This window comes from Vicia villosa, linkage group LG3 (assembly GCF_029867415.1).
Source record: "Vicia villosa cultivar HV-30 ecotype Madison, WI linkage group LG3, Vvil1.0, whole genome shotgun sequence".
NCBI classification, from domain to species: Eukaryota; Viridiplantae; Streptophyta; class Magnoliopsida; order Fabales; family Fabaceae; genus Vicia; species Vicia villosa.
Window position 1 is genome coordinate 155000323 of NC_081182.1, and position 24943 is coordinate 155025265.

General features: G+C 39.1%; 1 protein-coding gene across 1 annotated transcript; it reads right to left on the bottom strand.

Annotated features, from left to right (window-relative positions):
• Positions 1 to 401: 401 nt before the first annotated feature.
• Positions 402 to 917, bottom strand: LOC131659205 (uncharacterized). The gene has a single exon (XM_058928430.1). It carries the CDS (start codon positions 915 to 917, stop codon positions 402 to 404), a length of 516 nt encoding a protein of 171 aa, XP_058784413.1.
• Positions 918 to 24943: the final 24026 nt, after the last annotated feature.

A 24943-nucleotide genomic window follows, 5' to 3' on the forward strand; every position in this document is an offset into this window, starting at 1 on the left:
TAACAAATATTTCTAAGTGTGATAACGTTCACACGGACAGACGACCATTAGTTGTCGAGCACAGTCTAATAACAAATATTTCTAAGTGTGATAACATTCGCACAGATGGACGACCATCAGTTGTCGAGCACAATCCCATAACAAAAATATTTCTAAAACGCAAGGCTTCCTAAACACACAGAAGAAAGTCGAACACATGCAAGATTATGAAATAAAAGTGCATTCAAAAGTTAAAACCCCGACCAAATAGGTCGGTAATATCCGAAGGTTACAAAAATTATGGGTACGCAGGCCCCCGAAACAAGTCGGGCATAGCCCAGTATCCAAAAAGAAAAAGTAATATGGCACGCATGCCGAACAAACACGTGCACGCAGACTCAAAGTAAATAAAACCAACAAAGTCATTCGTCCTCGGCCGGAGAGTCAGGCACCAATTGTCCGTCCATGATCCTCAACGAGAGCCCGATGTTGTCTACCTTCAACTCCGGATTCAGAAGTTTCAGTTGCTCAACTGCGCGGCTGAACCCAGCTTCAACCATCTCAACACAATCGAGCTTGAGTTTATCGATCTTCTCAACAAGCTCGGCTCTGGACCTCAATCCGGCTGCATCCTCGAACTCTTCCGTCGTCGGCACCCAAGACGCCTCAAGATCGGCAGACCTTTTTTTCTCCGCCTCCAACTCCTCATCCTTTTTCTTCACCACCTCCTCTACCCTCTTCGTCACCCTCTCCCGGGCAGCCTCCGCCTTGGCCAGCTTGTCCTCGGCAGCCTTCTTGTCTGACTCCACTTTCTTTAGCGCAGCAGCGGACACTGTGTTCCTCTTAGAGAACACTTGGGTCATCTCCAAGACCCGCATAACAGCGGCACTATCCCCGGTAAGCTGTTTAAACCGAGCAGGAGCATCCATCTCCTCCATCCTCCTAGCCTCATCCGAGGAGACAGACAAAGGATACCGCTCGAGGTATTGTCCATCTTTGAAGCAGGGAGGGAGCACAAATGCACGATCAGGCCCCAAACTTGACGCCTCCTCATGAGTTGCCTCTGCCTGGCGCTGCCTCTTTGGAGTCCTCTCGGCCTCCAAGTTCACCACCGGAGAGCTAGTCGACCCCGAGGTGTCTCCCGGGCCCCCCGTCCGGGGCTACTTCTTTGCTCGAAGTCTCCGCGCTTCCTGGGCCATCTTGGTAAGTTTGTCATCCTTCGTCGACATGGCATCTGAAAAACAAAACAGACGAGTTAGCAAGAAACGTTAGTTAGAAATCCGAAAGAGAAATAACCTAAACACCACCTAGCAGCGCCTTAGTTTCCTCGGGTGTCTTGCACGACAGAAGGGCTTTCGTGTTTATCGCCCGCGTCTCGACCATCGCTACGCCCTCGTCGTCTAGGATGGGGTCGCCACTCCTCGTCACCCATCGGGCCAGGGAAAAGCTGCCAACATACTTGCATAGGATCGCGTAAGACTTTGTGTCCTGCTCGTCCAAGTCCTCATCCTCGCAGACGTAATTCTTAGGAGGAACATTGGAATGGCCTCCCCACCAGAAGAAAGGGAACATGTTGCAGAGTTTTGTCTTCACCGCACCAGTCTCGTCACGTTCCGGGTTTCCATCATCGCCGCGAACCGTCACCAACTGGGTCAGTGAAGTATACGCTGCCCGGCTATGCAGACGAACAACGTAATAACGATCTTTAAAGTCCTTTACCGAGTCGGTGTACATTTTGAAGAGTTTCCGGTCGGCGTTCTTGAAAGAAACCCAACTGAAGCGCCCTCCAGCCGACTGCCTTTGAACGCGAAAGCAGCGGCCGAATAGGGCGGTAGTAGTACCGATCTGTTGCACCCCAATTTTTGACCTCTGAGATCCCATCATTTTTCTAAGTATCGTGATCATTATCATTATCATTTATCATCATGCATATTTTTATTTACTAACAAAAAAATATTAAAAAAAAGTTTGTTGCTTGTGTGTCAAAAACAGGAGAATGATCAAAAGAAAGCTGAAGAAATTAGGGTTTTGAGGCCCACAAGAGGTTCATCATTCTCTCATGATTCAAAGGCCTTCAAATCAACATTATATTCAATTCATGTCATTCAATTGAGGAGAAGACCTTGATTCATCAAAAGATCGCAAAACTGTTGTTTGCATGAAAAAAGTCAACTGTGCGGACAAAGTCAAACTTTGACTTTTTGGTCAACTTTGAAATTCAAAATTTCTCATCATCAAGGTATTTCAAAATTATTCAATTTGATCATCAAAAGTGAGAAATATCAAAAAAAAAGTCAACAAAAGTCAAGATTTGAAAAACTTAGAAAATTTTCTAAGTGTTTTTCAACACTTTTTTGCCAAATTCATGGCCATATATCACCAAGATCCCTTTTGAATCAAGAGAATTGGTCAACATGAAAGTTGAAGAGCTCATTACAAGCTTTCCAAAATGTCCAAGAGCAAAAAAAAGAGGAGCCAAAGGGAAAGAACAACAACAAACACCAAAGTCATAGTTTAAGCATTTTATATTTTTCAAAAGTTTCAAGAAACTTGTAAAAAATCAAGGCTCATTCAAATAGCCACCTTCAATCAATTTCAATCACTCTATTCCACTCTTGGGACATCATAGAGTAAGTACAATGTAGTTTTTAATATGTAGTAGTGTTAGGAGTTCATGAATTAAAAACTCCATATTTATGCATATTTTCAATTTCTAAAAAAAAATGTTTTAATTTTAGTTTTAAGTTGATAAAATATTTATTTAATTTTTAACATAAAAATATTTTATTTCTTTTCATAATTAATTTATTTTGCTTAATTAATTAGTAATTATGTAAATATTGCTTTTTAATTATTTTCAACCAATCAAAAAACTCCAAAAATATTTTCCTTTTAGATTTAGGTTTATATTTTTATAATCTAATATTTGACATAAAAATATTTTTTTTTATTCATAGTTAATTTATTTTGCTTAGTTAATTAGTAATTATGTATATATTTGCTTTTTTTTTAATTATTTCTAACCTATCCAAAAATTCGAAAAAAATATTTTATTTTGTTAAATTAGGTTTTGTTCTGGACTGGGCCGAGCAGGCCCAGCTCTTCCCACCAGCCGAGCAGGCCCAAAGCGTTTGGGCCCATTTACTTGGTAGCCGTTATGGATTGACCAGGCGCGAAGACCACGCGTCACACTTCAGCGAAGGACCCGGTCAACCTCCTCCAGATCCTACGCCACGCTCATCCAGAATGTGGGTCACCTGCTGACTCAGCCCTAACACAAGGACGTTCTGGCAGTTTCCTAGCACGTGGGCCTCCAATTGGATTTGGCCCAATTAGGAAACCTTGGCCCAGCGCTGGGGGCTATAAATACCCTCTTTCACTAGAGGGTCAGGTATCATATTCTTCACTCTCTAAACCTTCATTCTCTGATAGCTACTGACTTTAGCATCGGAGGACCTTGCAGGTACCCCCCCATCTTGCTCTTCAAGCCAGATTCTGACGCCTTGACGATTCTTCTGATCAGGTACGATCAGTGGCGCCTGTCGCTACCGCGAAAAATGGATCAGAGTCGCCACTAATATATTTATCCCATAAGGGAAAGGAATACCAGGAAACCTAACTCAGAATAAGAACAAGGTCTTTCGACCAGAGAATAGGGTACGGGAGTCGGTTACGCAAGGGGAAGGTGTTAGCACCCCTCACGCCCATCGTACTCGATGGTATCCACCTACGTTTGTTTCTATCTAAAGGGTGTATCTAATGTCTAAAACCTAAATGCGAATGCATGCAAAAGAAATACGGGGAAAAGAAGGAATTATTTACAAGTGTGTCCGCTTAGGCCCCGCGACCCAATGCCTACGTATCCTTTTCAGGAATCAGAACGACCGTAGTTCGGCTCCATAGTTTCCATTTGTTTTGTGTTTTTTAGTTGAACAGCGGTTAAGGTCACAATCCACGATGCTCGACCTTTGGAGACTTATACGCCTAGTTTTGGAAAGGACTTAACTTGTTCTTAAGCGCCTAACAAGGCAAAAGAATGAACTTGGGTTTGTGTTTTTTATGTAACTACATGATGAACAAAACCCAATACAAGGTTTCGCACCACTTCGTCACTTTGTTTTAATTTGAGCCTTTATTAAGTGTTTTAAATGTTTTTGGTTGGGTATTTTTTAAGGGGATTTACTTTGCGATTTGAATCACATACAATGTATAATGCTCGAGAAGCAGATTAGGGAATGAATCCCACTCACTTCTATCCCATTATATAATGATCGAGAAGCAGATTAGGGAATGAATCCCACTCACTTCTCTCCCATTAATTAATGTTTGAGAAACAGATTAGGGAATGAATCCCACTCATTTCTCTCCCATTAAGTAGTGACCGAGAAACAGATTAGGGAATGAATCCCACTCATTTCTATGCCACTAAGTGATTGAGAAACAGATTAGGGAATGAATCCCACTCATTTCTCTATCACTTTCTTAATGTGATTCGCCTCTTTATTTATTAGTGTTTTAATGTTAAAAAAGAAAAAGAATGAACAAAGGGGAACTAACCTATTCTCTAATCTAAGTTATTCTAATCTAAGTCTAATGGCCCTAAGGTCAAGGATAACTATCCTAACCTATCTCAATTCCTCTTAACAAAGAAGGAAGAGTCTAAGGGAACATGGCAAAAGAATGGAGTTACAACTCCAACAAGATGAGAAGAGAGCCCTAGGGCAGTAGCAAGCCAAGGAAATAAGTGTCCTAAATCAAACACAAAAGCATCATGACATCACACGAAAATATCCACAAAAAGTTACCAAAGTATCGCGTGAATCGTTACTTAACAATTAGCGAACAAACATCCATTAATCCAAACAAAAAGCAAATAAAAAAAAACAAAGCTTAAAGTCAGTAGCAATTAGTTCATTTATAGGTCCAAGACCTTGTACCAATCTATGTTAGTCAATTAACTTGAAACAAACAAAGTTCTAACAAAACTATACAAAACTAGGTCAAAACTAGTTAATAGAATTCAAATTAGGAGTGAAGTTAGAAAGATGTGATCAAATGCTATGAGTCAGTAGCTAAAAACCTCTAATAGGTGTCTAAACAATCATGGAATCAAGTCACAAAGTCTCATACAAAATTATAGGTCATTTGGACAAGTTATGGTACAATCGTTAACCAAAAGCGAGTTATTTACAAGTAAAAAAGAAAAATCGAGTAAAATAAGAAAACATGACTTGAAAAATTCAACTCCAGGTCTTAGGACCTCTAAACATCCCTATTTATATGTACAAAAAGAAACTAAGTCAATTGCATAAAGGCAAAGCAAATTATAGGTCAAATTCACATGGTTATCCGTTTAGGAACGTGCATAAATCGGGTATAGAAAACCTAATTAAAACCTAACCAAAACAAGGAATTGGACCTTCATTTTTTACACACAATATGGTATATGAGTCTACTGATATCACACAAAAAATGGCAATTAAATTCTACTCCTAAGGTATTAAACAAAATTAATTTGCAAAACCGATCCAACTTAAAAAACACAATGAACACACTAAAGAAAATGATTTATTAAAAACAACAAACTAAGTGCTAAAAATCTAACAAAAATATCAAAAATTTCTACACACATTATTCTATTTAAAACATATTTTTATTTATTTTTATTCTCAATAGAACCTGGATTACTAAATAAAAACTAGAGAAGAAACAATTTCTAAACAATTCAAAATCTGTCAGCCAGGGGGTGTGTTAGTAAAAAAGATTTGAACTATATCTAACTACTAGCGCGTTCGGGCCAGAACTTGGGGTGTGAAAAGCAACGAATTTGTGCGTATGGCCCAAAGGATTTTTATTGTTCAGACTATCCCAACAGCCAAAAAATGGCGTCATGGGCCAAGGGGAGGTGGATCTAGTAATTCGAGTAAAGCCCAGCAACAATTGGTCCAAGCACTTATTATTTTCAGATCTTTGTCATGTTTTTGAGTTAATCATATTTACTTACACCAATTATTGCTAATTAAGACAGATTAAATTAACAATATAATTGAAATCATAAAAGGGGAATTAGGGTTATCTAACTTGTGACCATTGGACTCCTTCGTCTTCGTTCACGAACGCGAACGGCACCGCGGCTTCAGCCTTCTCTGATCGGAGCATCACCGGTCACCATGACCTCCGACCACCACACACCCTAAGTCATCCTCTCTCCGACTTCACCTTACTGTTTTGATCTCAATCGGCCCCTCTCTTGATCACTTGCAACGGCGACGGCGGTAACGGCTTCAACCTTCCCCGACGACGAATCTCCGACTGTTATTTACAGATGAAGGCGCATCGCGAGGCGTGTAGAGAAGATGACGTTTGTACGTTGTTGTGACGTGAAGCTGATGCGAAGTTGCAGAATCGTTGATGACGTCACTGAGAAGATTGAAGATGTACGAGGGAGATTGAAGTTTGATGGTAGATTGCAAGCTTTTGATTGAAGGAGACTTGAATCGTGAATCCAATGGAGAAAGAACGAAGTTTGTTACAGGTAGTCGCATTCTTTTTCTTCTTCATTTTTCCATTATCGATTCTTTTCTGTGATGCTTTTCTTTTTGTCAATGAAGGTTGTTGGAGAGTGAAAGAGATGATTGGAGGAGAATTGATGGTGTTGATGAATGAAAGTGATAGAAGAAGTTGAATTCGGTTCTGGTTGATGAAGAGTGGAGAAGATTGAACTGAAGATGAGATTGAGAATGAAGAACTGAGATGATAATGAATGAGGAGGTTCAGGTTGAAGAGTGGAGGAGAAGAAGTAGTGAAGATCGGTGTTAAAGATTTTCTGGTTTTCTTTTGAATCGATGATGAAGAAGAGAGAAAGATGAAGGTGAGTTTGTTTCGTTTCTGTTACCGATCTTTTTCTTCTTGTGAATTCTGTTTTGAAGTTAGTTATAGGTTGCTTGGGTTCTGTTTGGCAGTTAAAAATCTGTTAGTAATGGTTAGGAAGTGGTATGAAATTCTGTTATGTGGTTAAGTTAGTTTAGAGGTTTAAGGATTTCTGTTGAACTCTGTTAAAAGTTAGTTAGGACTGAAGTTGGGTTTATTGGTTGGTTAGAGGGTAGTTACGAAGCTGTTATAAGTTTGTTATAGAGGTTAGGGAGGTTATGAGAAGTTAGGGAATTCTATTTTCAGTTTGACAGTTGGTTATTTGAATTCAGTTATTGGTTGCTGAATGGTTAGAGAATAGGTTAATGGAAAAACTGTTAGTAGTGAGGATTAGAAAGAGTTAGCAGGTTAGGATATGGTTTAAAATTCAGTTAGAAATGGGGCTAAACTGAAAAAGCTTGAATCTGAATGTGGTTTTTTTTCTTTGTTTTCAGTTTTGAAGATTGGTTGGAAACAAATATGTCGTGGCTAGCTGATAGTTGAATGATTTGGCTTCCTTGTATGCAGGGTAATTGATAGGTTGGATTTATTATTCTTGGGCTGCCATTGAGAGGAGGGATGTTGCTGTTCATAAGCCGGAGACGACAACCATGGCGGCATATTTTGTGATGCACTTGGAGATGGATTTGCAGGATGTGGACTTTGCGGTTTTACCACACCTTCAGCGGTTTTTTTTGGAAATGTCCAGCAGATGTGGATTGCCTTTGATGAGAGATATTACTTAGAAACATGTTTCTAATCAACCTTCCACCAGCTTCATGCCTTTGGTTCTATTTATGTTTTTTTTGTTAATCTTTGTAATGGAGTTTGAATGATAATGGACCTAGCTTCTTCTTTTTTTTTTCAAATTTTGTTTTGATAGACTTTGGCAGTAAGTGTAATGGGTTTTTGGATTTTGTAATGAACATGTAATCTTGCGGAAATTTGAAATGGATATTTGAGATTTTGGTTGATGATAATGGATGAACCCAAGATGAATGTTCTAAACTTTAAGTACTTTGTCTTCCAAATGAAACCATATGCACGCCTTCACCGACTTGTATTGTTGAATTGATTCTTGAAAACTTTGAATGAAGTTGCATTAACAACCTTGAACCTTGAATCATGCTTCTTGCCTATTTAGGAATATTAAATTCATAGTGAAGGAACTTGAAGAATGGATATTCATCTTGAATGTAGTGGAAACTTGGACCGTGGATGAATTATTTTTTACTTGTTATTTGAATCCAAATGACAAATTTCAAGTACTCAAAGTAATCCTCCTTTCCAATATTAAATCTTTTACTCCTTTTGCCAACTTGATTCCCTAGCGCCAATGACACGTAACCAATAAGTCACCTCAAAATAGACTTTGGTCAAAAGTCAACCCTCCGTGGTTACTTTGATCAAAGATCACAACATGACCAAAAGTCTTCAAATTTTGAAACGAAAACAATATTTCTCATCCAGATCTTGTGAATGCCCCAAAGTGGCTTGAAATTCATCTGCTAGTCACAAACACAGGGAAATAAATCCTTATCCATGGCCAAGGAGAACTTCAATTGAAACAAACTCGTGTGATGTGGGGACTCCAAACCATGTGAAACTCCAGCTCTATCTATGACCTCGATCCCCTGCTAAGTTTATTGATTAATGATGCATGTTGTGTTAAATGACCTAATGGAAAGATGCATATGAAATGTGAAGCTTAAGCCAGTTAGAAATAAATATGTGGGCAAATTTTGGGGTGCAACAGCTGCCCCTATTTAATCGTCTTAAACCTGAAGGTGAGATTGGCGGTAGCCTTTCGAACATTCGAGGTAGAAGAAGATTAAATACTAAAGTACCAGAAAATTTGCGCTCATAGTGACAGATGGATACCATTTTTTTTGGCTGCCTCCACTTAACAAGCTTCGGCAAGTAACAATATGATATTCCCATTGGATTTCCTTAAAAGAAGGAAGAATTTGTGATGCCTATTTGCAACAGGCAAGTGCAAGAGATTGGTTTGCCATGACACTTTTTGGGGAGTATATGACAAACGTCCACAACTCGAGGGTTTGGACACTTATGACTCGTAAGTCGGGAACTCAGAACTGACAACTCGATGGTTGGAAAACTCAAGACTAAAAGTCAGAAACTCAGAATTCACAACACGAGGGTTGGAAAACTGACGACTCGAAGGCCGGAAAGCAAAGGATTCACAACACGAGGGTTGGAAAGCTGACGACTCGAGGGTCGGAAAGCAAAGGATTCTCAACTCGAGGGTTGAAAAGCTGACGACTCGAGAGTCGGAAAGCAAAGGATTCTCAACTCGAGGGTTGAAAAGCTGACGACTCGAGGGTCGGAAAGCAAAGGATTCTCAACTCGAGGGTTGAAAAGCTGACGACTCGAGGGTCGGAAAGCAAAGGATTCACAACACGAGGGTTGGAAAACTGATGACTCGAAGGTAGGAAAGCAAAGGATTCGCAACACGAGGGTTGGAAAACTCAACTGGATCTGAAGGGGTATGCCGATAACCACCGGACTTGAATGGGGAGGACTAATCAAAATTAGACCTGACCGAAGGATGCCCATAACCACGGGACTTGAAAGGGATGCCAATAATCATTGGACTTGACCAAAGAAGGCTTGCAGTGGATAGACTCTATTGGGGATGTTATTAAACAATGGGTTTGCAAGGAAACATTGATGCTCGCGAAGCATAAGAACTACATGGATCCCACAGGCCGAAAGGCGAGGTGTAATTCTACAAGAGTGACAACCATTCGAATTGCCACACACCAAGTATGGATCATCCAAACGATTTGACAAACGGGGAATAACCATAGAGACAATGATCTTGAAGGAGAAAGACATCGTATCCAATCCTCCTTCGAGAGAGAATGTGAGACTTCTTCTGGGAATATATTACCTTGTGCTTTTGGAGCACATACAAACTTGGCTTATGCATTGATGCATGTTTGATTTTTCCATGGCGTAATGCTCCATATTCATGGAAATGCTACGCATTTTTGTAGATGCGATGTGAATGCAATGAAACTATATGCAAAGCGCCAAATAAAGGCGTTGGTGTGATAGAGAGCAAAATCATTGGGGTCCCTTCAGGGAATATTCCATTATCTTTTCAATCGAATATCATCTTTGACCTCGGGCGAGATAAACACCAGGGAGAATTCCCTTAGAGTTGAAAACTCGGTGGGGATGCCAATCTTTCAAGATACCCCTTCTGGTTATTGACTTGCGAAGCAAAGCGTAACTTCTGACTTCTCACCTTGTGCCATTGCTTGGAGAATTTTTCAACTTGGGGCGATTCCCTCTTTCCACCATGGTGGGGATTAGAAATCCAGATAAGGAACCACGGTTTGGAGAAGCGGAACAACTCCTAGGAGAAATAAACTCCTATGCTCGGGGAATGGAACAAACTCTCAGGTGAAATAAACTCCTATACTCGGGGGGAGATTTTCAGGGAGAAACAAACTCCTATGCTTGGGGAGAGAGTAACTTGTTGGGGAAGAGCATTATGATACTTCTCCATTATGTGATGGTCAACTGCACTTTACACGTGAATGACAGTTCTTCAATACAAACCGAAAGATTATGCCCCAGGCTTCCTGACCTACGAAGATGTTTGCCTCGAAAGGATCCTTACACCATGCTTACTTAAGGTAATTCTGCCCCAGCATATTCAAGCGTTTGAAGTACTATTTCTTTTGATCAACGGATCCTTGAAGAGATTTTTTGAATCTCGACATAATTGCCCCAGATTGAGTGAGTTTGAGAGATTCCTCGACGTCACTGCTTCAGATGGATTAAAATCAAGAGAGATTCCTCGACTTAATTAACCCTGATTGGTCGAATTTGAAATGTCAAACCTTGATTTGCTTGCCCCAGGTACGCTGAACTCACGAGAGAGATTCCTCGTCGTGACTGCCCCTGATTATGTACATCTTATCAGAATCCTTGAGTTTTACTTCCCTTAAGATCCCACAAATCGTGGAAGTAACTTTACCACACTCAAAACAGTATTCAAAACCTTCAGGGTAATCAATCAAAGAGAGCACCCACTGCTCGTGCTCAATAGAATATTCAGACTTCTCCCCTCAGGGTAACCAATCAAGGAAGGTATAAACTCATTATGCTCACTAGAGTCTTCAGACAACATGCCCCTTGATATCAATTTCTGAAATGACTTCTTTTTTTCTCTACGGAGTTCTCAAGTCTCTTTTACTTTAACATGATGAAGCTCTTCATGGATTCTCATCATGGAAACTTCCTTGATGTTTAAGCAAATGTTTTTTATGCAAAAGAATGTTAATTATGATAATGTCAATCCTAATTCAAAGCCTATGCTAGTCTTGAAGTTTAAACAAACTTTTTATGAAATGAGGTTGCAACCTCTTGTGAATGAAAGATAAAGCAAGCATACGATACCAACATATATGTGTTATGCTTCATTGGGAGTCAGTAAACACTATCTCATGGGAGTGCGTCTTCGAAATAAACCCTACTTCAATTAGGACTTTTAAGGGTTGTAACTTGGCCGGGTTCACGGTTTTCAGAAACAAAGGATTTTCAGGCTCAAAATTATTTGGTGCCCACCCCCTTCGTGATGTTCTCCATTCCTATACTCAATTAACTTAACATGAGTGCTCATCCTTCACCAGGAATTTTAAGATGGTTGAGGAATCAATAAGGTTTTTTGGACATGGCAGTCACTCACCTTTTATTATTCTGATTCATTGTCACACGACCTTGTTTTTGCTTTATTTTCACCATTATTTTTTCTTTTTATGGCTATATTTTTCTTTCATCCTTTTTTCCTTTTCTTTTCATTTTTGCCATTTTTTTTTCTCTTTTTTTTTGAACAAGTCGTGTGACCTCGCATTGTATTTAATTTGTGGGAGATGATTGTGACTGCCTCACACCTTTGATTGATGAAGAATCACCATTGCGGTATCGTCATCTTTTGTCCTCTTGGTAGGTGAAGGACAACCATTGCGGTTTTGACTTTCCTCAACCTTTTGAAGGATAACCATTGTTGTATCCTTAGATACATACCCTTTATGAGTTTTGAACACTTGATCAAGTTAAATGAACACTACCTACCCCAGGGTTAAAACAAGGGTTTTTTCTGATCAAAAAAGAAACTCCTACTTCAAGGCTCAAAGGGGTTAACGAGGGTCTATCTCCCTTATATCTCCGGTGTTTGGGGATTTGAAACAATGCCTGTACATCATCAGCAGGGTTTTATTCAAAAACACACAATTAGGGATTTTGCATTTTTATTGTCATCATTCTCCCTCCGCTCGTTGCCTAAGCAAGAGATTAATAAAGTTGGTATCGTAATGCCAAAAACTTTTTTTTTTTGAGTGAAAACGAATGGATTACTTCAAGACAAACATAAACAATGCATTATGATTTTCATTCAAAAATTAACAATTTTTTACATGCTAGAAATGCTTAAATAAACAATGAAATATTACAAATGAGAATGCAATAAAGAACTAAATGAATGCCATTGTTGAGGAGACTTGACTCCGTATGGACTTATTGCTCTCGAATGCCTTTTACAGTTTTAATACCCCATTGAGACTTCAATTTGTGCATAAAACCTCTTGGAGTGGACGTGGTTGTTCTGAAGTAAGCGAGGACCTGAATTTTGCCTTCGAATGTCCTACCACCTTCATTTGAATGGCTAGGTGCCCCAGCATGGTAACCACTTAGCATTATCATATGTTCCTTCCACACACTTCAGATTACTTCCCAGAAGTATATTCCAACAAAGGCGTACAAGAGTGGTGCATTTATATTTTACTTTAGGGATTCGAGCAATGCAAATGATGCAATACTCAAGATAGACAATGTCTTGCTTATCCCTCGGTCGGGAGCCCCAAGCATAGATGCTAGTACAGTAATCACCATCATGACTGAAGAAACTAGTATAATCATCAAACTCAAGAGAGCTATATGTGGTAAGGAAGACCCATAACACAAATCTTAACCAACTGAGATTCTAACCAGCAGGGAAGTAATTGGGCACAAGGCACTTGCATTACAACGTTCTGTTTCCCATATTATTTCTGTCTCTGTTGACAAGCAAAGGCTTCTGAGAAGGAAATTCCGTGAGGAGGCAGCCCATGATATAAAGAAGAACCTTGAGAATGAGGAATGTCTTCGTAGAACACTCTTGATTACCACACGACAAAGGGTTCCGACGAAGTTGCACAAGAACTTGTAGTGCTTTAAGGATTCGAGCAGTGCAAATGATGCAATACTCAAGATAGACAAGGTCTTGCTTATCCCTCGGTCGGGAGCCCCAAGCAACTTCCACATATGTATAAGAGATGATTACCAATTTAGCTTCAATTTTCAAACCATTCTGATTCATAAGACCTTCTCATGGTTGAGATTAACATTTGCATTTGGCCTTTGAGGGACTTGTCTCAAATTCTTCTTGTCAAAGAGGCTTGAATAACCTTCATTCACTAATTCATGTCAGTCTCCACTTCTGTCCTCATCTCATTCAAGTACTCACGGAGTTGTTCCGTTTTTAACTTTCAAGCACGTAGTGGTAAGAAGTCATTTGCATTGTTGCTGAAACCAGAACTTGAGTAGAAAGGGCCCCCATAAGCTTCTGAGAGAACTATGAAATGCATGATAGTATGAATGCATGTTTCATTTCTAAGGGATCCTAAAGTCTTTTCATCAACTTTTGTTTCTCTTTTATTCTTTTTTTTGTTGCATATAGTATCTTTTCTTTTTTCTTTTCCATCTTTTATTTTTTTCTACTTTTTTTCATCTTTGTTTTTTTTGGAAATAGACTTTAGAATCCCCCACAAGTGAAGTGGATAAAGTAATGATGTTATGTAATGCAAAAGCATGGGATCGAGGTCCATATAATCTGAGTAACCACTATACAATCCTCTGAATAAATGATATAGGTCAGATGTCATGAGATCAAAGGTCCGACACCTTTTTGAATACCAGGAGAACCAATAGTCACCAACAGAATATGAATAGTCACCAACGGTACCTGTCATGTATATCCCTCCCCACTCACAGGTGAATCTAGGTCAGGGTAGGTCAAAAGGTCTCCAGTGTTAACAGTTCTCCTGAAACACCATCATTGTTGCAAATACATGCCAACAACGGTATCTCATTTGAACCTCAACTGGTCGTGGGTCTCATGATCGCAATCAACAGAACCTGACATTCTGTTGGCGTCATGACTATCCACTCTATCCTAGGTATCCTAGGTGTCAACTCTGGCCTGGGTATTGGGCCTTTTACCTCATAGAACAACCCACCCAACCTGCAAAACAGAACAGAAGACCCCAAGGAACACAGAATATAATCCATATGCATGATGTGCAAACAAAAATAAACATGATATGCAAGCAGAAAAGTAAACATGTAAACATATATACAAGGTATAGACATAAAAACAAATAAACACCCAGTAAATAAACAAACAAACGCAGGCTAGGATCGACTCACTAAGGATGGACCAGCAACAGGTCTATCAACATCCCCAGCAGAGTCGCCAGCTGTCGCTACCGCGAAAAATGGATCAGAGTCGCCACTAATATATTTATCCCATAAGGGAAAGGAATACCAGGAAACCTAACTCAGAATAAGAACAAGGTCTTTCGACCAGAGAATAGGGTACGGGAGTCGGTTACGCAAGGGGAAGGTGTTAGCACCCCTCACGCCCATCGTACTCGATGGTATCCACCTACGTTTGTTTCTATCTAAAGGGTGTATCTAATGTCTAAAACCTAAATGCGAATGCATGCAAAAGAAATACGGGGAAAAGAAGGAATTATTTACAAGTGTGTCCGCTTAGGCCCCGCGACCCAATGCCTACGTATCCTTTTCAGGAATCAGAACGACCGTAGTTCGGCTCCATAGTTTCCATTTGTTTTGTGTTTTTTAGTTGAACAGCGGTTAAGGTCACAATCCACGATGCTCGACCTTTGGAGACTTATACGCCTAGTTTTGGAAAGGACTTAACTTGTTCTTAAGCGCCTAACAAGGCAAAAGAATGAACTTGGGTTTGTGTTTTTTATGTAACTACATGATGAACAAAACCCAATACAAGGTTTCGCACCACTTCGTCACTTTGTTTTAATTTGAGCCTTTATTAAGTGTTTTAAATGTTTTTGGTTGGGTATTTTTTAAGGGGATTTACTTTGCGATTTGAATCACATACAATGTATAATGCTCGAGAAGCAGATTAGGGAATGAATCCCACTCACTTCTATCCCATTATATAATGATCGAGAAGCAGATTAGGGAATGAATCCCACTCACTTCTCTCCCATTAATTAATGTTTGAGAAACAGATTAGGGAATGAATCCCACTCATTTCTCTCCCATTAAGTAGTGACCGAGAAACAGATTAGGGAATGAATCCCACTCATTTCTATGCCACTAAGTGATTGAGAAACAGATTAGGGAATGAATCCCACTCATTTCTCTATCACTTTCTTAATGTGATTCGCCTCTTTATTTATTAGTGTTTTAATGTTAAAAAAGAAAAAGAATGAACAAAGGGGAACTAACCTATTCTCTAATCTAAGTTATTCTAATCTAAGTCTAATGGCCCTAAGGTCAAGGATAACTATCCTAACCTATCTCAATTCCTCTTAACAAAGAAGGAAGAGTCTAAGGGAACATGGCAAAAGAATGGAGTTACAACTCCAACAAGATGAGAAGAGAGCCCTAGGGCAGTAGCAAGCCAAGGAAATAAGTGTCCTAAATCAAACACAAAAGCATCATGACATCACACGAAAATATCCACAAAAAGTTACCAAAGTATCGCGTGAATCGTTACTTAACAATTAGCGAACAAACATCCATTAATCCAAACAAAAAGCAAATAAAAAAAAACAAAGCTTAAAGTCAGTAGCAATTAGTTCATTTATAGGTCCAAGACCTTGTACCAATCTATGTTAGTCAATTAACTTGAAACAAACAAAGTTCTAACAAAACTATACAAAACTAGGTCAAAACTAGTTAATAGAATTCAAATTAGGAGTGAAGTTAGAAAGATGTGATCAAATGCTATGAGTCAGTAGCTAAAAACCTCTAATAGGTGTCTAAACAATCATGGAATCAAGTCACAAAGTCTCATACAAAATTATAGGTCATTTGGACAAGTTATGGTACAATCGTTAACCAAAAGCGAGTTATTTACAAGTAAAAAAGAAAAATCGAGTAAAATAAGAAAACATGACTTGAAAAATTCAACTCCAGGTCTTAGGACCTCTAAACATCCCTATTTATATGTACAAAAAGAAACTAAGTCAATTGCATAAAGGCAAAGCAAATTATAGGTCAAATTCACATGGTTATCCGTTTAGGAACGTGCATAAATCGGGTATAGAAAACCTAATTAAAACCTAACCAAAACAAGGAATTGGACCTTCATTTTTTACACACAATATGGTATATGAGTCTACTGATATCACACAAAAAATGGCAATTAAATTCTACTCCTAAGGTATTAAACAAAATTAATTTGCAAAACCGATCCAACTTAAAAAACACAATGAACACACTAAAGAAAATGATTTATTAAAAACAACAAACTAAGTGCTAAAAATCTAACAAAAATATCACAAATTTCTACACACATTATTCTATTTAAAACATATTTTTATTTATTTTTATTCTCAATAGAACCTGGATTACTAAATAAAAACTAGAGAAGAAACAATTTCTAAACAATTCAAAATCTGTCAGCCAGGGGGTGTGTTAGTAAAAAAGATTTGAACTATATCTAACTACTAGCGCGTTCGGGCCAGAACTTGGGGTGTGAAAAGCAACGAATTTGTGCGTATGGCCCAAAGGATTTTTATTGTTCAGACTATCCCAACAGCCAAAAAATGGCGTCATGGGCCAAGGGGAGGTGGATCTAGTAATTCGAGTAAAGCCCAGCAACAATTGGTCCAAGCACTTATTATTTTCAGATCTTTGTCATGTTTTTGAGTTAATCATATTTACTTACACCAATTATTGCTAATTAAGACAGATTAAATTAACAATATAATTGAAATCATAAAAGGGGAATTAGGGTTATCTAACTTGTGACCATTGGACTCCTTCGTCTTCGTTCACGAACGCGAACGGCACCGCGGCTTCAGCCTTCTCTGATCGGAGCATCACCGGTCACCATGACCTCCGACCACCACACACCCTAAGTCATCCTCTCTCCGACTTCACCTTACTGTTTTGATCTCAATCGGCCCCTCTCTTGATCACTTGCAACGGCGACGGCGGTAACGGCTTCAACCTTCCCCGACGACGAATCTCCGACTGTTATTTACAGATGAAGGCGCGTCGCGAGGCGTGTAGAGAAGATGACGTTTGTACGTTGTTGTGACGTGAAGCTGATGCGAAGTTGCAGAATCGTTGATGACGTCACTGAGAAGATTGAAGATGTACGAGGGAGATTGAAGTTTGATGGTAGATTGCAAGCTTTTGATTGAAGGAGACTTGAATCGTGAATCCAATGGAGAAAGAACGAAGTTTGTTACAGGTAGTCGCATTCTTTTTCTTCTTCATTTTTCCATTATCGATTCTTTTCTGTGATGCTTTTCTTTTTGTCAATGAAGGTTGTTGGAGAGTGAAAGAGATGATTGGAGGAGAATTGATGGTGTTGATGAATGAAAGTGATAGAAGAAGTTGAATTCGGTTCTGGTTGATGAAGAGTGGAGAAGATTGAACTGAAGATGAGATTGAGAATGAAGAACTGAGATGATAATGAATGAGGAGGTTCAGGTTGAAGAGTGGAGGAGAAGAAGTAGTGAAGATCGGTGTTAAAGATTTTCTGGTTTTCTTTTGAATCGATGATGAAGAAGAGAGAAAGATGAAGGTGAGTTTGTTTCGTTTCTGTTACCGATCTTTTTCTTCTTGTGAATTCTGTTTTGAAGTTAGTTATAGGTTGCTTGGGTTCTGTTTGGCAGTTAAAAATCTGTTAGTAATGGTTAGGAAGTGGTATGAAATTCTGTTATGTGGTTAAGTTAGTTTAGAGGTTTAAGGATTTCTGTTGAACTCTGTTAAAAGTTAGTTAGGACTGAAGTTGGGTTTATTGGTTGGTTAGAAGGTAGTTACGAAGCTGTTATAAGTTTGTTATAGAGGTTAGGGAGGTTATGAGAAGTTAGGGAATTCTATTTTCAGTTTGACAGTTGGTTATTTGAATTCAGTTATTGGTTGCTGAATGGTTAGAGAATAGGTTAATGGAAAAACTGTTAGTAGTGAGGATTAGAAAGAGTTAGCAGGTTAGGATATGGTTTAAAATTCAGTTAGAAATGGGGCTAAACTGAAAAAGCTTGAATCTGAATGTGGTTTTTTTTCTTTGTTTTCAGTTTTGAAGATTGGTTGGAAACAAATATGTCGTGGCTAGCTGATAGTTGAATGATTTGGCTTCCTTGTATGCAGGGTAATTGATAGGTTGGATTTATTATTCTTGGGCTGCCATTGAGAGGAGGGATGTTGCTGTTCATAAGCCGGAGACGACAACCATGGCGGCATATTTTGTGATGCACTTGGAGATGGATTTGCAGGATGTGGACTTTGCGGTTTTACCACACCTTCAGCGGTTTTTTTTGGAAATGTCCAGCAGATGTGGATTGCCTTTGATGAGAGATATTACTTAGAAACATGTTTCTAATCAACCTTCCACCAGCTTCATGCCTTTGGTTCTATTTATGTTTTTTTTGTTAATCTTTGTAATGGAGTTTGAATGATAATGGACCTAGCTTCTTCTTTTTTTTTCAAATTTTGTTTTGATAGACTTTGGCAGTAAGTGTAATGGGTTTTTGGATTTTGTAATGAACATGTAATCTTGCGGAAATTTGAAATGGATATTTGAGATTTTGGTTGATGATAATGGATGAACCCAAGATGAATGTTCTAAACTTTAAGTACTTTGTCTTCCAAATGAAACCATATGCACGCCTTCACCGACTTGTATTGTTGAATTGATTCTTGAAAACTTTGAATGAAGTTGCATTAACAACCTTGAACCTTGAATCATGCTTCTTGCCTATTTAGGAATATTAAATTCATAGTGAAGGAACTTGAAGAATGGATATTCATCTTGAATGTAGTGGAAACTTGGACCGTGGATGAATTATTTTTTACTTGTTATTTGAATCCAAATGACAAATTTCAAGTACTCAAAGTAATCCTCCTTTCCAATATTAAATCTTTTACTCCTTTTGCCAACTTGATTCCCTAGCGCCAATGACACGTAACCAATAAGTCACCTCAAAATAGACTTTGGTCAAAAGTCAACCCTCCGTGGTTACTTTGATCAAAGATCACAACATGACCAAAAGTCTTCAAATTTTGAAACGAAAACAATATTTCTCATCCAGATCTTGTGAATGCCCCAAAGTGGCTTGAAATTCATCTGCTAGTCACAAACACAGGGAAATAAATCCTTATCCATGGCCAAGGAGAACTTCAATTGAAACAAACTCGTGTGATGTGGGGACTCCAAACCATGTGAAACTCCAGCTCTATCTATGACCTCGATCCCCTGCTAAGTTTATTGATTAATGATGCATGTTGTGTTAAATGACCTAATGGAAAGATGCATATGAAATGTGAAGCTTAAGCCAGTTAGAAATAAATATGTGGGCAAATTTTGGGGTGCAACAGCTGCCCCTATTTAATCGTCTTAAACCTGAAGGTGAGATTGGCGGTAGCCTTTCGAACATTCGAGGTAGAAGAAGATTAAATACTAAAGTACCAGAAAATTTGCGCTCATAGTGACAGATGGATACCATTTTTTTTTGGCTGCCTCCACTTAACAAGCTTCGGCAAGTAACAATATGATATTCCCATTGGATTTCCTTAAAAGAAGGAAGAATTTGTGATGCCTATTTGCAACAGGCAAGTGCAAGAGATTGGTTTGCCATGACACTTTTTGGGGAGTATATGACAAACGTCCACAACTCGAGGGTTTGGACACTTATGACTCGTAAGTCGGGAACTCAGAACTGACAACTCGATGGTTGGAAAACTCAAGACTAAAAGTCAGAAACTCAGAATTCACAACACGAGGGTTGGAAAACTGACGACTCGAAGGCCGGAAAGCAAAGGATTCACAACACGAGGGTTGGAAAGCTGACGACTCGAGGGTCGGAAAGCAAAGGATTCTCAACTCGAGGGTTGAAAAGCTGACGACTCGAGAGTCGGAAAGCAAAGGATTCTCAACTCGAGGGTTGAAAAGCTGACGACTCGAGGGTCGGAAAGCAAAGGATTCTCAACTCGAGGGTTGAAAAGCTGACGACTCGAGGGTCGGAAAGCAAAGGATTCACAACACGAGGGTTGGAAAACTGATGACTCGAAGGTAGGAAAGCAAAGGATTCGCAACACGAGGGTTGGAAAACTCAACTGGATCTGAAGGGGTATGCCGATAACCACCGGACTTGAATGGGGAGGACTAATCAAAATTAGACCTGACCGAAGGATGCCCATAACCACGGGACTTGAAAGGGATGCCAATAATCATTGGACTTGACCAAAGAAGGCCAGCAGTGGATAGACTCTATTGGGGATGTTATTAAACAATGGGTTTGCAAGGAAACATTGATGCTCGCGAAGCATAAGAACTACATGGATCCCACAGGCCGAAAGGCGAGGTGTAATTCTACAAGAGTGACAACCATTCGAATTGCCACACACCAAGTATGGATCATCCAAACGATTTGACAAACGGGGAATAACCATAGAGACAATGATCTTGAAGGAGAAAGACATCGTATCCAATCCTCCTTCGAGAGAGAATGTGAGACTTCTTCTGGGAATATATTACCTTGTGCTTTTGGAGCACATACAAACTTGGCTTATGCATTGATGCATGTTTGATTTTTCCATGGCGTAATGCTCCATATTCATGGAAATGCTACGCATTTTTGTAGATGCGATGTGAATGCAATGAAACTATATGCAAAGCGCCAAATAAAGGCGTTGGTGTGATAGAGAGCAAAATCATTGGGGTCCCTTCAGGGAATATTCCATTATCTTTTCAATCGAATATCATCTTTGACCTCGGGCGAGATAAACACCAGGGAGAATTCCCTTAGAGTTGAAAACTCGGTGGGGATGCCAATCTTTCAAGATACCCCTTCTGGTTATTGACTTGCGAAGCAAAGCGTAACTTCTGACTTCTCACCTTGTGCCATTGCTTGGAGAATTTTTCAACTTGGGGCGATTCCCTCTTTCCACCATGGTGGGGATTAGAAATCCAGATAAGGAACCACGGTTTGGAGAAGCGGAACAACTCCTAGGAGAAATAAACTCCTATGCTCGGGGAATGGAACAAACTCTCAGGTGAAATAAACTCCTATACTCGGGGGGAGATTTTCAGGGAGAAACAAACTCCTATGCTTGGGGAGAGAGTAACTTGTTGGGGAAGAGCATTATGATACTTCTCCATTATGTGATGGTCAACTGCACTTTACACGTGAATGACAGTTCTTCAATACAAACCGAAAGATTATGCCCCAGGCTTCCTGACCTACGAAGATGTTTGCCTCGAAAGGATCCTTACACCATGCTTACTTAAGGTAATTCTGCCCCAGCATATTCAAGCGTTTGAAGTACTATTTCTTTTGATCAACGGATCCTTGAAGAGATTTTTTGAATCTCGACATAATTGCCCCAGATTGAGTGAGTTTGAGAGATTCCTCGACGTCACTGCTTCAGATGGATTAAAATCAAGAGAGATTCCTCGACTTAATTAACCCTGATTGGTCGAATTTGAAATGTCAAACCTTGATTTGCTTGCCCCAGGTACGCTGAACTCACGAGAGAGATTCCTCGTCGTGACTGCCCCTGATTATGTACATCTTATCAGAATCCTTGAGTTTTACTTCCCTTAAGATCCCACAAATCGTGGAAGTAACTTTACCACACTCAAAACAGTATTCAAAACCTTCAGGGTAATCAATCAAAGAGAGCACCCACTGCTCGTGCTCAATAGAATATTCAGACTTCTCCCCTCAGGGTAACCAATCAAGGAAGGTATAAACTCATTATGCTCACTAGAGTCTTCAGACAACATGCCCCTTGATATCAATTTCTGAAATGACTTCTTTTTTTCTCTACGGAGTTCTCAAGTCTCTTTTACTTTAACATGATGAAGCTCTTCATGGATTCTCATCATGGAAACTTCCTTGATGTTTAAGCAAATGTTTTTTATGCAAAAGAATGTTAATTATGATAATGTCAATCCTAATTCAAAGCCTATGCTAGTCTTGAAGTTTAAACAAACTTTTTATGAAATGAGGTTGCAACCTCTTGTGAATGAAAGATAAAGCAAGCATACGATACCAACATATATGTGTTATGCTTCATTGGGAGTCAGTAAACACTATCTCATGGGAGTGCGTCTTCGAAATAAACCCTACTTCAATTAGGACTTTTAAGGGTTGTAACTTGGCCGGGTTCACGGTTTTCAGAAACAAAGGATTTTCAGGCTCAAAATTATTTGGTGCCCACCCCCTTCGTGATGTTCTCCATTCCTATACTCAATTAACTTAACATGAGTGCTCATCCCTCACCAGGAATTTTAAGATGGTTGAGGAATCAATAAGGTTTTTTGGACATGGCAGTCGCTCACCTTTTATTATTCTGATTCATTGTCACACGACCTTGTTTTTGCTTTATTTTCACCATTATTTTTTCTTTTTATGGCTATATTTTTCTTTCATCCTTTTTTCCTTTTCTTTTCATTTTTGCCATTTTTTTTTCTCTTTTTTTTTGAACAAGTCGTGTGACCTCGCATTGTATTTAATTTGTGGGAGATGATTGTGACTGCCTCACACCTTTGATTGATGAAGAATCACCATTGCGGTATCGTCATCTTTTGTCCTCTTGGTAGGTGAAGGACAACCATTGCGGTTTTGACTTTCCTCAACCTTTTGAAGGATAACCATTGTTGTATCCTTAGATACATACCCTTTATGAGTTTTGAACACTTGATCAAGTTAAATGAACACTACCTACCCCAGGGTTAAAACAAGGGTTTTTTCTGATCAAAAAAGAAACTCCTACTTCAAGGCTCAAAGGGGTTAACGAGGGTCTATCTCCCTTATATCTCCGGTGTTTGGGGATTTGAAACAATGCCTGTACATCATCAGCAGGGTTTTATTCAAAAACACACAATTAGGGATTTTGCATTTTTATTGTCATCATTCTCCCTCCGCTCGTTGCCTAAGCAAGAGATTAATAAAGTTGGTATCGTAATGCCAAAAACTTTTTTTTTTGAGTGAAAATGAATGGATTACTTCAAGACAAACATAAACAATGCATTATGATTTTCATTCAAAAATTAACAATTTTTTACATGCTAGAAATGCTTAAATAAACAATGAAATATTACAAATGAGAATGCAATAAAGAACTAAATGAATGCCATTGTTGAGGAGACTTGACTCCGTATGGACTTATTGCTCTCGAATGCCTTTTACAGTTTTAATACCCCATTGAGACTTCAATTTGTGCATAAAACCTCTTGGAGTGGACGTGGTTGTTCTGAAGTAAGCGAGGACCTGAATTTTGCCTTCGAATGTCCTACCACCTTCATTTGAATGGCTAGGTGCCCCAGCATGGTAACCACTTAGCATTATCATATGTTCCTTCCACACACTTCAGATTACTTCCCAGAAGTATATTCCAACAAAGGCGTACAAGAGTGGTGCATTTATATTTTACTTTAGGGATTCGAGCAATGCAAATGATGCAATACTCAAGATAGACAATGTCTTGCTTATCCCTCGGTCGGGAGCCCCAAGCATAGATGCTAGTACAGTAATCACCATCATGACTGAAGAAACTAGTATAATCATCAAACTCAAGAGAGCTATATGTGGTAAGGAAGACCCATAACACAAATCTTAACCAACTGAGATTCTAACCAGCAGGGAAGTAATTGGGCACAAGGCACTTGCATTACAACGTTCTGTTTCCCATATTATTTCTGTCTCTGTTGACAAGCAAAGGCTTCTGAGAAGGAAATTCCGTGAGGAGGCAGCCCATGATATAAAGAAGAACCTTGAGAATGAGGAATGTCTTCGTAGAACACTCTTGATTACCACACGACAAAGGGTTCCGACGAAGTTGCACAAGAACTTGTAGTGCTTTAAGGATTCGAGCAGTGCAAATGATGCAATACTCAAGATAGACAAGGTCTTGCTTATCCCTCGGTCGGGAGCCCCAAGCAACTTCCACATATGTATAAGAGATGATTACCAATTTAGCTTCAATTTTCAAACCATTCTGATTCATAAGACCTTCTCATGGTTGAGATTAACATTTGCATTTGGCCTTTGAGGGACTTGTCTCAAATTCTTCTTGTCAAAGAGGCTTGAATAACCTTCATTCACTAATTCATGTCAGTCTCCACTTCTGTCCTCATCTCATTCAAGTACTCACGGAGTTGTTCCGTTTTTAACTTTCAAGCACGTAGTGGTAAGAAGTCATTTGCATTGTTGCTGAAACCAGAACTTGAGTAGAAAGGGCCCCCATAAGCTTCTGAGAGAACTATGAAATGCATGATAGTATGAATGCATGTTTCATTTCTAAGGGATCCTAAAGTCTTTTCATCAACTTTTGTTTCTCTTTTATTCTTTTTTTTTGTTGCATATAGTATCTTTTCTTTTTTCTTTTCCATCTTTTATTTTTTTCTACTTTTTTTCATCTTTGTTTTTTTTGGAAATAGACTTTAGAATCCCCCACAAGTGAAGTGGATAAAGTAATGATGTTATGTAATGCAAAAGCATGGGATCGAGGTCCATATAATCTGAGTAACCACTATACAATCCTCTGAATAAATGATATAGGTCAGATGTCATGAGATCAAAGGTCCGACACCTTTTTGAATACCAGGAGAACCAATAGTCACCAACAGAATATGAATAGTCACCAACGGTACCTGTCATGTATATCCCTCCCCACTCACAGGTGAATCTAGGTCAGGGTAGGTCAAAAGGTCTCCAGCGTTAACAGTTCTCCTGAAACACCATCATTGTTG

What these genes read in the sequence shown, in the direction of transcription:
- LOC131659205 (XM_058928430.1), bottom strand. Translation starts at nt 917, where the DNA reads ATGGAGGAGATGGATGCTCCTGCTCGGTTTAAACAGCTTACCGGGGAT.